Below are 14534 nucleotides of genomic sequence, written 5' to 3'. Positions count from 1 at the left end.
AACGTACTAACGTACTAACGTACTAACGTCTAACGTACAACGTCAACGACTCAACGTACTAACGCAACGCAACGTCAACGTCAACGCAACGCACGCACGCACGCACGCACGCACGCACGCACGCACGCACGCACGCACGCACGCACGCACGCACGCACGCACGCACGCACGCACGCAGGATGTTTCATAACGATCAATTAATATTTCAGGGATGAACGAGGATGAAATTTTGAATCAAAAATACCTTTCGGCTCAGACCATATTTATTATCACCTATTTGGTGATTTATTAATTAATTTATTTGTTAATATGAAAAATTAATAAAGTTTCAATCGGAATAGTGCATAGCAAGTGCGAGGAATTCCCCTGGCATATTACACTCCTGCATATTCCAGCTATGTGTTGGTCTGATTGATCAACTTTAATCGTTAATAATTCGGTACCTAAATGGTCTGAGCCAAAATTGGCTTTAGTTCAAAATTGTTCACTCCCTGAAATATTAATTAATCGTTGTAGGACTTCCTTCTGTATACACATTTGTTTCGATAAATTCTAAGATTTAAAGTTGTTTATTATTCTGAGTATATTTGTATAATATAATAATATTAATACTTATAATGCTTATTTTAGAAATTAAAAAGAATATAAAGTTAGATTTTTAATGATAATAAAAATAAATAAAAGGCTAGATTTCTCTGTGAATATTGAAAAATTTTACCTACTATGTGTATGATATATAATTTTAAAATACAAACGTAAGTAAAAAAAAGCTATATTCGATCAAGGCGGTTCTCTGTGTCTAATCATGTTTTTTTTGTAAATTTCTAGTTCAAACTACTATGCATCGATTATTTGTCAATTTTTAAATGTAATCCTAAACCAAAGCCAGACTACTATAAGATCACAAGTAATTTAATAATTTTGATGCTCTTAGATATTTTAGAAAGATCTTAATCCAAATTTGTAAAGAATTTAATTGCGAAAAATATTCCTTGGCAGAAATTTCATACATTTTTTGAACACTTACTAAATAGTTATACCAACTTTTTTGTTTAGTACTGATAAAAGCTACTTAGGATCCCAATCAGGATGGAACGCTTTATTTGTAGTTACTGCATACAAAAGTTGCATAAAATCCATTGTTGAATAGAAACACAATATATAATGGATATCAAATTGATTAATAAGCAAACCAACTGCTCATGAAATGGACAAAATAAAACTATCAAATTCTTGTTTATTTTCTACTCAGTATTGGCACTAGTGAGAATACAGTAATGTTAGATAGTAACTGGATAAGTGTCTAGAAAAAGTGTCTGTACACATTTCCATCAGGGTTATTTCGGGGAAATAGCGCATTGTTAGCTTGAATAGGAAATTGTATAAATTTATAAAAGAAATATAATTAGGCACGAAGAACCGCTTTGACTGAATATTGCTTTTTTCACTTATGCGTATTTAATCTCGATCGATTTTCATTTACTATTGTTTAAAATACAATTTAATTCTTAGGAATTAGAACAAAAACGGCAGAAACTCAGCATGGAACTCGAAATTTATCGTCAAACTATTATCAAAACTGTCAGTGAAGTACGAGAGATGGAAATCGTTCTGAATCGTACAGCAAAATTGTATATGGAAGCGTTAAAAGAACGCAAACAGATGATAAATCTATGGATGCAAAGTGTTAACATTCTGCGCCAGAGAGACAACGATATACAGAATGGTCTAAGGGTATAAACAATTTTTTTTCCAATTTTGCATCGATATATGATACATATCGTTGTAGGAAATCGAAACATTACGAGAGATCAGCAGAGAGAAAAAGAAAAATCTCGAAGAAGTAGAACAATTTTTAAAGGATCAAATTGTAAATAACAAAGAAATAGAGCAATTGATTAAATACTCGGAGAAGAAACTTAATGCAGTCCAAGAAAAACAGCGCAAAATTGTGAAAACGATTGACATCTTTGTTATTGAGGTAAAAACTATAAAAGAAAAACTTTTATTTTCTATAAAATTATAATAAAATTATAAAAATTTAATTTTGTTAATTATTGCATGCCAATTCAAATGCAACAGCTATTGACTATTTTTCATAATTTTTATTTTTCATAATTTTATTGAATGATTATATATTTCAATTCAATCATTGAGACAGCTTCACACCCAGAAGAAGTTAATGGCAGATTTGGCACATCGTGTACAACAAATCCGAGCTAATGCAAAGCGTAAAAAGATTGGGATCGAGAATAAACAAATAAAGGTGGACGATTGCAAGAGGCAAATCAATGATTTAATGTTGACTTTAGAAGAGGTTGAGAATCAAAAATTAAATGTCGAAGAAAAAACAAAGCATTTGGAAAAAATGATTGAGGTATATTTCTATTATACAAGGGGTTAAACCGCTAAACTTAAAATATGAATTCAGGACCTCAAAACAAACAAAAATTTTCCTTTGGACGTATGCTCGCAAATGCTTCGTTCAAGAGATGTATTTACTGTTGAAGTTACAAAACTGTAGTAATGAATAATTGAAATATCTCTTGTTTTTGTTTTGAAGGATTGAAGGACATTGATAAGCTTTTATTCGCAAAGCTCGTAGTTCGTAGCTCGTAATTCGTAGCTATTAGTTTGTTGAATGTTTTTGTAGAATAAACTTATAATCATGTCTCGTACGTTCTAATAGTGAATGTGATATATTTATATGGGTTTTGTAACGGAAATGCTAATGCTGCTCGTCGTGAATATGCCATGCGATTTCCGAACAGAAGATTGCTGGATAAATCAGTATTTCAACGATTGAAGGAAATTAGGTCATTTAATATGATTCTTTGAGTTGATGGAGTTTTTGCACCATTACAAAATGAAAGAAGAATAGCCATCATATTATATCACGTAACATTTCGATCAAAATTCTTCAATAAGTACTTGAAAATCTGGTTCTGTGTTAGGAATTTCATCCATAGTCAGTGTGGAAGACATTTTCAGCCGATGAACGTCATTCATACCATCTTCAACATATCCAACATTTATTATTGGCTGATATGCCACGCAGAAGAGCATTTTGCGATTGATCTTTAAACCAAACAGATAACGATGCATAATTTTCATAAAACGTTTTGTGGATAGATGAGATATTTATCAGGCAAGATATTCTCAATCAAAGAAATAATCATGTTTGATCACATGAAAATCCTCAAGCAATCCATGAACAACATTTTCAACATGATTTTCAATGTTATATATAGTTAGGAATAACAAGCAATATTTTGGAGCCATTTTCCAACTCCTATTTTCCAACCCATTTTCCAACGCACTTGAAATGGAATAGATTTCTTGCATTTTTAAACAATTAATGACCTTTTAGAAAACATTTCTTTGAATATGAGAATGAATTTCTGGTTTCAATTGGATGACTGTCCTGCTCACTGTGGCAGAGATCCTCGGACAGTGGCTTAATATTCATTTTCCCGTAAGATGATCGTGTTGGATCTATGGCTTGGTCTCCGCGTTCACTAGATTTAACACCATAAGATTTTTGTACAGAATATTCTGAAGAAAAAAGTGTATGGAATGCCCTGTTAATGACCTTCAATCATTAAAACAAAGAATTATGCAAGTATGTGAAGAAATTACAAACAATGTCAGCCACTCGTTTTTTCATCGATAGTTGCAATGCTTATCTCCAGATCGGAGGCTATCATTTTGAATAAAACATTTAATGTAATAACTAATTTTGATTATTGTAAAGCAATAAACAGTTTTATAACTTCATAAATAAATATTTCTTGAACGAAGCGTTTGCGAGCATACGTTCAGAGGAAAATTTTTGTTCGTTTTGAGATCCTGAATTCATATTTTGGCATTTTAATTCGGGAACATCCTGCACAATTCAATTCTTATAGTTTATATATATATATATGTGTATATATATTGTATATATTATTACGAAAAAAGATCAATTCTTGCTAAATATAATAATAAAAAGTAAATCCACATTTCAATATAATAAAAATTATCTTGAAAAGAATAATGTCAACTGGTTCCAGCACGACGAGAAACGAAAATACCTGATTATCAAGGAATCAAGTCAATTACAAGCTATGATTCTACGTACAACGAAAAGGATTATAGAATTGGAGAACGAAAGAAAGATTTTACAGATGGAAATGCAGAGCGAGTACAAAAAAGTTGATTTGCTCAACGCTTTGCTCATAAAAGAAAACAAACTTATAGGGGAAAAAAAAGAAGCTCTTTATCAAGTGGGCTTCAGTTTGCAGAAATGCGAAATGAAGCTCGAACAGATTAAAGGACATGAGCGTGATAAGACTGAAGCCGAAAAGAAACAGACGAGAATTGAAGAGCTGCAAGCTGTATTGAAAGAAAAAACAGCTACATATAAATTATTGCAAAATCAAATTGTCAGTTTGGAAGTAAGACTTATATTTTATAAAAAATAGAATTCAAGTGTTAGATTCTTTAGATCAATAATAATTAAATAAATGAATAAATTTGGGCAATTAGAAATCGGCACTGTAAGTGTTGCGCTTAAATAATTAACAAACCTTAAAGTTTAAAAATATTTATTTCAGTGTAGTGCTTATATATCTATTTGACGTACGTTTCTAAATTCTAGCCTTCTTCAGTACGGAAAACAGATGAATTATATTTTCCCAGATAGTCATGTGTCTGTCTTGTTGCTGGCATGTTGGTTGCTAAGTATGAATTGCTAAGCATATATTGCTATCATGTCTGAGTCCTCATTTGTTGGCAATTTGATGCCTTTATGATATGATAATTTTGAGTAGCAACTTATCAGCAGTTTGGTGACAACTTTAAAATCGTCATCATTAAGATTCCTACTATTACTATCATGTTACCATAATAATATTATATGCAGCATTATGCAATGCTGTCATATTGCCGATAACACAAAATAATATTGATGCAGCTATCTTGCTGATAAATTGCTAGTAATACATATATACATTGTTGTCTGCATATTGCTGTCGGTATATTCGAAATCGTTGAAAACAAATCTATGGCAAGTTGTCAACATAAGCAATTACAGATTTGTGCGATTTTGCTGAAACATGCTTTGCTATGTGGGTTACTGCATAATCCATATATATAGCTTCAATTGGTTAATTTTTAATTACGAATGATATTTTCCCCAATTGATACGCTGGATGGTCTTATGAGAATAAGATGAGATAAAATTGATTGTTGCGAATCACATGTTAAATTCATTTTAATGTATGACTCGCAACCAAGATCATTTTTCGTCATTAATTTTGTCACTGACTTACTCTAATATTCACATTTTTTAATTTGCATACACATTATGATCAATTTTACTCGAACTGCATTTTCTGCTATTTTTGTTCACATGTTCTACATATTCTTGAAATCATAATCTCATGAGATTATCCAGTGGCTATAAGAAAATACTCATTTATATTAATTTATGTTATATTAACCAATGCAAGCGTGTGCAGATCATGCAGTGAAATACAATTCATGTTTTCCAACAAATTCTGTTTTCCACGTTAAAGAATTTAGCCAAAATGTATATCAAATAATACAAGCGCTACATTGAAATATATTTTTAGACTTTAAGGTTTTAATTGTTTAAGCTCAGCACTTATAGCGCCGATTCCTAATTGCGCAAATTTATTCATCTTTTTCTTTTTCTCTGTTCCTATTTAATTATTATATATTTTATATTTTATATTATATATTTTATATTTAAATAAAATTACATTAATCTAAAAAGAAAAGATAAAATTTGTACAAAAAAGAAATAAAAGAAAATTTAGTTAAGTAAAACGTGATCAAAAGGAATATATTTTATCTGTAGCATGATATGAAAAAAGTTTCTACTGGCTTATTGATTGAAAACGACGAACTCGAACGGTTACGGAGCAAGAAGCAAGATTTATTGTTACTGTTAGATGGAGGCGAGAAACGACTAAAAATCGCACAATCTCGGAACGAAGAAAAACAAGTAGAAGAAAATATAATACGCCTTCAAGTGTTACAGTTGGAGCGAATGACATCGAACGTGAGCGATAAAGTTTACGATTTAGAAAAGTATCGTCTTCATCTCGAAGCTGTAAGTGATTTTCTGATTTCGTTAGAATTAAGGCCTCTAGGTCGCCGCGGCCATGTTGGAATCGTAAAGTCATAAGCGAGAAATAACACGTTAATTTGGTACATATTATTTGTAAAGAAAGATAAGTTGGATGAATCTAAATGACGAGACCGCTTTAAAACACTGGTAAAAATGGGCGAAAACTGTCCTTTTTCCCCTTGAGAGTTAGTAAATAGTTGTAAAAGGCACATAAACTAAGCATCTATTCGGGCAAGAAATACGGTTTAATAGCTGTTGAAACGAGTGAAATATACATTTCTATGTATAAAATTCCAGGTAATTATTTAGAATATGGGTCCCCCACTATAATTTTAATAAAAATGTACTTAATGTATAAATTAAATGTATTTATATTATATTCGACACGTTTTCACTTAAAATGAAAGAATGTGGCAAAAAAAAAACGCGGTGGTTAGCCTCGTGAATTGAGTTATTAAACGTTAAAGTTTAAAGCTGGTTCTACATTGGTCGTAGATGTCACAAATTTATTGCGTTAGGCATTCCGATGAGCAATTTTAAAGTCTCACGACATTTACAACTCTATAATACGACCATGTACAATGTAAAACCAGCTTTAGACTTTAGAGATTAAGGTATCTGTCGTGTCCACTCGATACAGTGCTATGTATACGTTCTACATTAATTACATAAATTTTCTATATCTCACAAATACAAATTCACTACTTTAAAAACAAATTCCCTGTTTTAAAAATATAAATTCACTGCTTTAAAAACAAATTCACTGCTTTAAACATACAAATTTACTGCTTTAAAACAAACAAATTTACTGCTTTAAAAAACACAAATTCACTGCTTGAAAAACACAAATTCACTGCTAATGAACAAAATTTTTTTACAAACTAATTTATTTCAGTAAGTCTCCATCTTGATTAACAGAAACAATAATATAAAAACGAACTCTAATAACAATCTAAAATGTATTAAAATTATTAAAAGGTAAATTTGTTGGGGGGGGGGGAGGGGAAAGCAAAAACGATTTATTGTAAAATAATCGAGTAGCTCACTAAAACAAAAATTCACCATATCACAAACACTTAAATTCTATCGGTTTAGTCAAAAACCAGTCTTTGACCATTCAGCGAATCAGTGTCAATTATGTTGAAATTAATAAATTTTTAATACACCTAAAACTTATTAATCGCAAAAAACTTATTAATCGAAAAGGAAAAAAGAAGAGAAAAAAATTCTGATATTAATTATAGTCCAGACGGACATTAAAACCAAAACTGAATCTTTAATAATTTAATCTTAATGTAACAAAAAATGTACACTGATTAGCTGGCAATAATAACGCTCCGATATTTAATTCGCCTACAATTGGAAAGTTGGCCTTGGGAAGACCCTTTAAGTCTGTCTGCAGGTTAAAGCCATGTGTCTGTCTTCTGATGTGTAACACCAATCTATTTTTGTATTGAAATTCCTCATCCAAAATTGCAATATTTTTCTCATCCAAAATTGCAATATCGAACTCGTGGTTCTCTTCCAATCGGTGATCAGTTATGAATGTGTGGTTGTGTTCCATCGAATATGATTCCTGTGTTCAACTATTCTCATCTTCAGTTGTCTTCCTGTTTGTCCCATGTAGCTCGCATCGTAATCTTCGCAACAGATCTTGTATACCACATTAGATTTCTTTTCATGCGAAAGGGAATTCTTATGTACCTTGATGAATTCACGCAACTTATTAACACTATAAAATGATATTTTAATATTCCCGTTGTTTAATCTATTGAATTTCTCGGAAAACATCGGAACGTAAGGAACAATTATGAATACTTTCAATATTATTATTATCCCGTTTTTTTCTCTTAAAATTAGTAATGTTTTTCAATCGTTTATTAATATTTTCAAAAATGAATTCTAATGGATAATCATTCTCCAATAAGATTTTAATTACAAAATAAAAATTATCAAAATGAAATTTAGGATTCGAAAGTAAAATTTTTCTATCAACCGGCAGTGCCCTCTTGTGAGAAATCGGGTGATGAGACAAGAAATTCAAATACTTCTCCGAAAATTTAATTTATGATATCAATCAAATTCGATTTTATTATTAATAATTAAAGTAACATCCAAAAAGTTTAACCTATCATCACCGATCTCTATAGTTTGAATCCTCGGATGCTGAGAGTTAAAAATGTCGAAATCCAAATTAATCAAAGTGATAGGTTATAATTATATCATCTACATATCTATAATAAAAGGGTAGCGGTGATCGAATCAAAGACAAGACTTTACTTTCCAAATTTCGCATGACCAGCAATGATGAGAGATAACTGAGAGCCCATGGGAGTGCCATAGTTTTGCATATATGTAACATTATTAAAGATGAAAAATGTGGAGTTTAAAAACAAATTCAACAGCTTTAATAAATTCGTCTTTCAATAAACAACAATTCCTAAAAATATACTGCCAATAATCATTAATACAATCGATTGCATAGTCACGTTAGTAAAAAAGCTAAATGCATCCAAAGAAATCAAAATATTGTATGTTCATTATTCAAATGAGAACCATTAAGCTTCAACAATTTGGGAACTATTCTTTATATGACTATCTGCTTTAGGGATATTTTTTATAATTATGCTGTGTAGAAAAACCGCTAATTGATAAAGAGGACTATTCAATGAGGAAATTATCAAATGAAAAGAGCAATTCTATTTATGTACCTTTGGCAAGGCATAGGCACTCGGAAGTATCCCATCATTGTAAAGCAACATCCTGTATTTTGAATTGGATATACATATAATTCGTATCCTTCCACTTCACAAGCGTTCCCCGCAAATTTGTAACAACTCTCTTTGTGGAATCTCTCTTAAAGTCTTTATACATCTCTGTATCCTGGATCATCTCAATCATTTTTGATATTTTACCATCTAAAGCTACGATAGTAGTATAGTATAACGAGTTCTAACTCAAGTCCTCTAAGGGGGATGCGGAGTGCGGGAGGGTACTCGTTGGCGCGGGGGAAGAGAGGGGGAAGGCGCGGGAAGATCTCGGCGCTATCGGTTTATTGATATCAATGATACATGCTGCTATGTTATTGTGACGTTATGTATCATTGGGGACTGTCGTCGCCGTGGATCTCGCCTACCCAAAAATGCGCCGCGATATAACGCGACAAGACACTTTGTCTAGGAGATCGGTGACACATTATCAATGTTCCGGCTGCTAAACAAAGCACCATCAACGAGGAGTAGATGAAATCATATTACATTCTCACAATTCTTTCTTTCAAAGTTAGAAGTGTTGATAACGATATTTATCTTGGAAGAACCGCGAAATCAGTGACATGTCGCGACGCATAAAGAGAAGCCGATAACGATATTTTTTTCTAAAAAGAGATCAGTGACACATCGTCGATGCTGTGATTCAATAGAGAGGGAAGACAAAGAAACAAAGAAGTCGCAAATGAAATACACGTATATAATGGGTCATCAGCGCACCTCAGTTGGCGCCTTGTAAGATTACTGATCCGATCGCAATAAATGTAATGTGAAAAATATGGCTAACCATTGTGCGAACGTTGAGGACATGGACGGTGTAAATACAAAGAAGTTTTTTAAAGCAATGGAAGTAAAATTTGAGAATATAATGGATCAAGAGTTCAACGAAAAAGTATCCAACAAATACTGAATGTCTTATTGGTTTGAACAATATCGCAGAAAAATTTATGCAGCCTTCCGTACGAAAAATCCATGCGTTGAACAGATACTAAACACTATATAATCTGCTGTTATTATACGTAACGTATGGTGATGTTTCAGTCTTATGTGCAGCATGTATGATTTAGTTGCCGAATATTGGCGTTAAAGGAATGTATCTCGTTAGGAAGCACAAAGACTGTTCTTCCTATGCACTAGACAGCAGGTAATCGTGCTCGGAATGCGGAGAGTCGATGCACATTGTATTTCCGTGCAGTATGTGCCCACTCTGCACACATTGAAAAACTATTAAGTGCTCCGTGTAAGAGTGCGACGTGGTCTAAAGATTGTGAAAAAGATATAGAAAACCACAGCGAGGAAGCGAACTGTTGGAGTAATGCGGCCAGGTCGCTACTCTGGTGAACTGTTTCGCGTAGCTACAATGATGCGATGAGTGCATCGAATAGCTCGAGGAACTGTGTTATACCAAGCGTCCGCCGTTGGACATAAACAATCCGCAGTGGCGAGGATCGTGCGACTCGTGGATGCAAAGTCGCAATGGTTGGAGCGATGGTTCGTGCATGTGATGGCAAGTACACGAGTGACAACGAAAGATCTCTTGTCTGGCGAGAGATCGACGCCGCGGATTCTGATCGGTGATCAATGCGGATTACATCGAACCGTAGTTTTTTAGCCGAGCGTAGGTTTTTAGAAGATGCTGACAATGTAATGCTTGAGCGAATGCGAGATGCTGAAAGACACGATAGTGTAAAAATGAACACCGTGTTCAACGGCGAGTTCGTGACGAAGGATAAATGTGTTAATAAGAGTATATTTACAAAGAACAACGAGATATATCGATGCACTGCGAGTAGTATAATCATTAGCATGTCATCGAGTCTATCCTAGCATCGCTCGAAGAATTCCAGGAACGCGACAGCGGATGGATGCCATCTACAATTTGACTGTTAACGTGAACAAACTAAATTCCATGCACGCGGGATGCCATATCGAAATGCCGCAGAAAATGACAACGAAACGAGCGGTAATCAGTGTGTGTACGACGGCGTGCTTCGTATAGTCGGTAGTCGTCGCTCTGTATCCCGCAGAAAGAAATGCAGATCGGGAATCATCATATCCGCATTACACGATGGTGTTAAATCTCGCGGATATTGAGTTGATGACAATAAAAGATATTTTCAAATTCGAATATTTGAACGCGGTGTCAATCATGTACACGGCATTGAAAATGGACAGGTCTATTCGGTCTTTGCGGCTTTTTGATGATAAGAAGGAGAAGCACGTCAACAGTATCTGCAAGAGCCATGCAATGGTGTCGGACATTTTGCGTGGATCAAGAATTTGTCGCACCTCGTGAACTCGCAACTCAACAGACAAAAAAACAAGAAATATTTCTGTGATATTATACCGGTAAATATAATAAGAAATTAAAATTAATTAAAAAAAAACAATATGTAAAAAATAATGAAAAATAGTTTCTCTATTTACAGGTATTTCCTTATTTTGGTTCGTGCGATTTGTTATAGACGCATGCTGTGGACTGCCAGAAGATGTATGACTGCGCCATCCGACTGCCGAGTGGACGACAAGTGGCTAGACTACAACAACCACTGTAACTAGGAACGAGCCATTCATCGTCTACACTGACTTAGAAATTCTACACAAGATGGACCCTAACAAGGAAGATGCGTCGTTATACGTATCAGGGGGCATGAAGTATTTAACATAGGATACTACGTGTACGATGCGCGTACGACGACACATTATCGTCCTATCACTTCCGATGAAGACTGTATAGCGTAGTTCGTGCAACAACTCCGAGACTTAGCACATCGTATAAAAAATATTGGATCTGCCAACATGCTCATGGAAACGTTGTCGAAAGAACAATGGGAGACATACCGTAGCGCGACGCGTTGTCATATTTGCGAGAAATCGTTCGCGCCGGATGACACATGGGTATGCGATCATTGCCGTTTCACCGGTAGATACCGCAGTTCAGCGCGTTCAAATTGTAACCTAAATTATAAAAATTCGTTTTATATTCCGATTATATTTCATAATTTATCGGGCTACGACGTGCACTTTATAATTAAAGAAATTGCTACTGCGATGGAAATATAGATCTCCTTCCGGTAACGAAGGAAAAATACATCTCATTTACTAAATATGTTGATAGCATAAAAATGAAAAGAATTTTCAGAAATTGCGTAAAATTACGTTTTATTGATTCTTTTAAATTTCTAAGTACAAGTCTCGATAAATTGGCGTCGTATCTCGACAAAGACAAACTAAAAATTGTACGTTTCAAATTTTCAATATCTATCGGACGAAGAATTTGAATTACTGACTGGTAAAGGTGTTTTTCCATATAAATATATTAATTGCGTCGAAAAATTGCAGGACATGCGCTTACCACCGCGCGAATTATTTTTCAGTTGACGGGCGATATATCCGAGAGTGATTACGTTCACACCGCGAACGTCTGGCAGTAATTCTCTATTCGCACGCTCGGCGAATACAGTGATTTATACTTGAAAAGATGATACTTGAAAGATGTTTTATTAGCCGATATTTTCGAAAATTTCCGCGAAAGTTGCGTCACGAGTTACGGCCTCAATTCCGCGTATTATATACCGCGCATTATATATCTTGTTTGGTTTCACCAAACAAGGATGCCATGCCTAAAATAAATATACGCGCGTAAGATTTGAATTGCTCACATACATCGATATAGTCATGTTCATCGAGCGCGGTATACGCGGTGGCTTCAGTCAATGTGCAGGCAGATAATAAGTGTGTTCGTACGACCCACTGAAACCGTCATATTTTATGTACGTGAATAATCAGTAAGGATGGGCGATGTGTCAATCATTGCCAAATGCCAACTTTCGATGGATTGAAGACACTGCGAACTTTGACATGAGCGCGATCGCTCAGGATTCGTCCACTGATTATATATATTCTCGAGGTCGATCTCGAGTATCCGCATACTGACCTATCGATGACACTGACCGACATACTGACCTACTTTTCTGTTCGACGCGTGATAAGCCACCCGGCAAGCGCGAGGATAACTTCTCGCGACGCTATACGATAAACAACGTTACGTCATCCATAACACAGGGTGTTACAATCCACCTAGCTTCGCAATTATGTTGAACTCAATACAAATTTCAGAACACGTGCGAAAAAACGATTTCGCGTGAGAATAAATTTCTCACGACGCTGTAAACAACGTTACATCATCCATAACACAGGATGTTACAATTCGCCTGGCTTCGTAATTATGTTGAACTCAATACAAATTTCAGAGAAAACGCATGAAAAAAATTTGTATAAATTAATGAATAATGCGATATTCGGCAAAATATTGTGGAAAATATGTGTTCGAAATCAGATAGACATAAAATTATTAACAAAATGGGACGGTACGGCGCGCAATGATCACGAAGCCGAATTTCCACAGTTGTAGTGTCTTTGCGGAAAATTTGATCGCCGTCGAACTGCAAAAACTCGAGGTGAAGTTCAACAAGCCGATTTACGTGGGTATACTCGACATATCGAAAGTCTGTTTGTATGAATTTCATCACGTACATATCACCGATGTATCGCGACAAATGTAAGATTATGTACACCGACACGAACAGTCTCATTTATCATACAGAATGCGATGATGCTTACTATGAAACACGATATCGCTAGATTCGACATGAGCAATTATCCGGCGGACAACGCGTACAGTATATCTTTCAACAAAAAAGTACTCGGTCTGATGAAGGACAAGAACAATGGTGCGATAATGACCGAATTCAATCACCGAATTGGACTTAGAGCGAAGATGTACGCGATAAAAGTGGACAGCAAGAATGAACTAAAAAGGCGAAAGGTGTAAAAAGTAATAGTTGTAGCGCGAACGATAACGTTCGATGATTATACGCGATGTTTGAATGAAGAGACCGAAATAACTCACCATCAATCGTGTATACGATCTAAATTACACAAGATATACACGATATCCGAATCGAAAATCGCTCTGAGTCCATGCGATGACAAACGATACGTCGTACCATACGATACCACTGATCACGTCGTACAATTGATCACTTATGGTTGACAGTTAATCAGTTAAGTCAATTCTATTAAACAGCAAACACAATTAGTCAGTCACAGCCAATTAAGTAATTGGCATTGATGAAATCAGTCCAAATGATTCTTCACGAAAAGCATGCTTAGCGCTTTTTTTTATCATTTTTTAAAAAAGTAAGTTTGTATAAATAACAAGAAACATTTGTGTTTTACTTTTTAATTTGATAGAACTTAACTTGATTAGTTAAGATTGTAGCATCTGGGTTTTAATTTTTCATTGGATACATTCACTTTTTTCGAAAAGTGATAATTTTTAACAGAGAATTAAAGTTGCCATTATTTGGGTCGGAATAAAAAGATCTTCAATATAAATATCCTGGTGAAGAAAAATTAAAACTATTAATTACGTTGGATACTTGGGTTTTATTCGAGAAGCAATATTATTAGCACCTTTTTGTATCCTTCTTTAGAAATGTTTTCTATTACATTAAAAAGTAATTTTATAAAAGAAAGAAGGATATTTGAATATGTATGGATGTATGATTATAAGTGTTTATAAATATTTATATTAATGAAAATATGAAATATATATATATTAGGTA

At 34.1% G+C, this 14534-nt stretch overlaps 1 protein-coding gene across 1 annotated transcript in view; it reads left to right on the top strand.

The window, feature by feature from the left end:
- LOC105620446 (coiled-coil domain-containing protein 39) overlaps positions 1-14534 on the top strand; it is a 121200-nt gene that overhangs the window by 67533 nt on the left and 39133 nt on the right. Inside the window, exons 3-7 of the mRNA XM_012201937.1 lie at positions 1513-1734; positions 1790-1981; positions 2162-2377; positions 4053-4436; positions 5864-6118. Of these exons, the coding sequence (XP_012057327.1) occupies positions 1513-1734; positions 1790-1981; positions 2162-2377; positions 4053-4436; positions 5864-6118 (1269 nt within the window). The remainder of the gene's footprint in view (positions 1-1512; positions 1735-1789; positions 1982-2161; positions 2378-4052; positions 4437-5863; positions 6119-14534) is intronic.

Source organism: Atta cephalotes, assembly GCF_000143395.1.
Source record: "Atta cephalotes unplaced genomic scaffold scaffold00026, whole genome shotgun sequence".
Lineage (NCBI taxonomy): Eukaryota > Metazoa > Arthropoda > Insecta > Hymenoptera > Formicidae > Atta > Atta cephalotes.
This window is presented reverse-complemented; position numbering and strand designations above follow the sequence as displayed.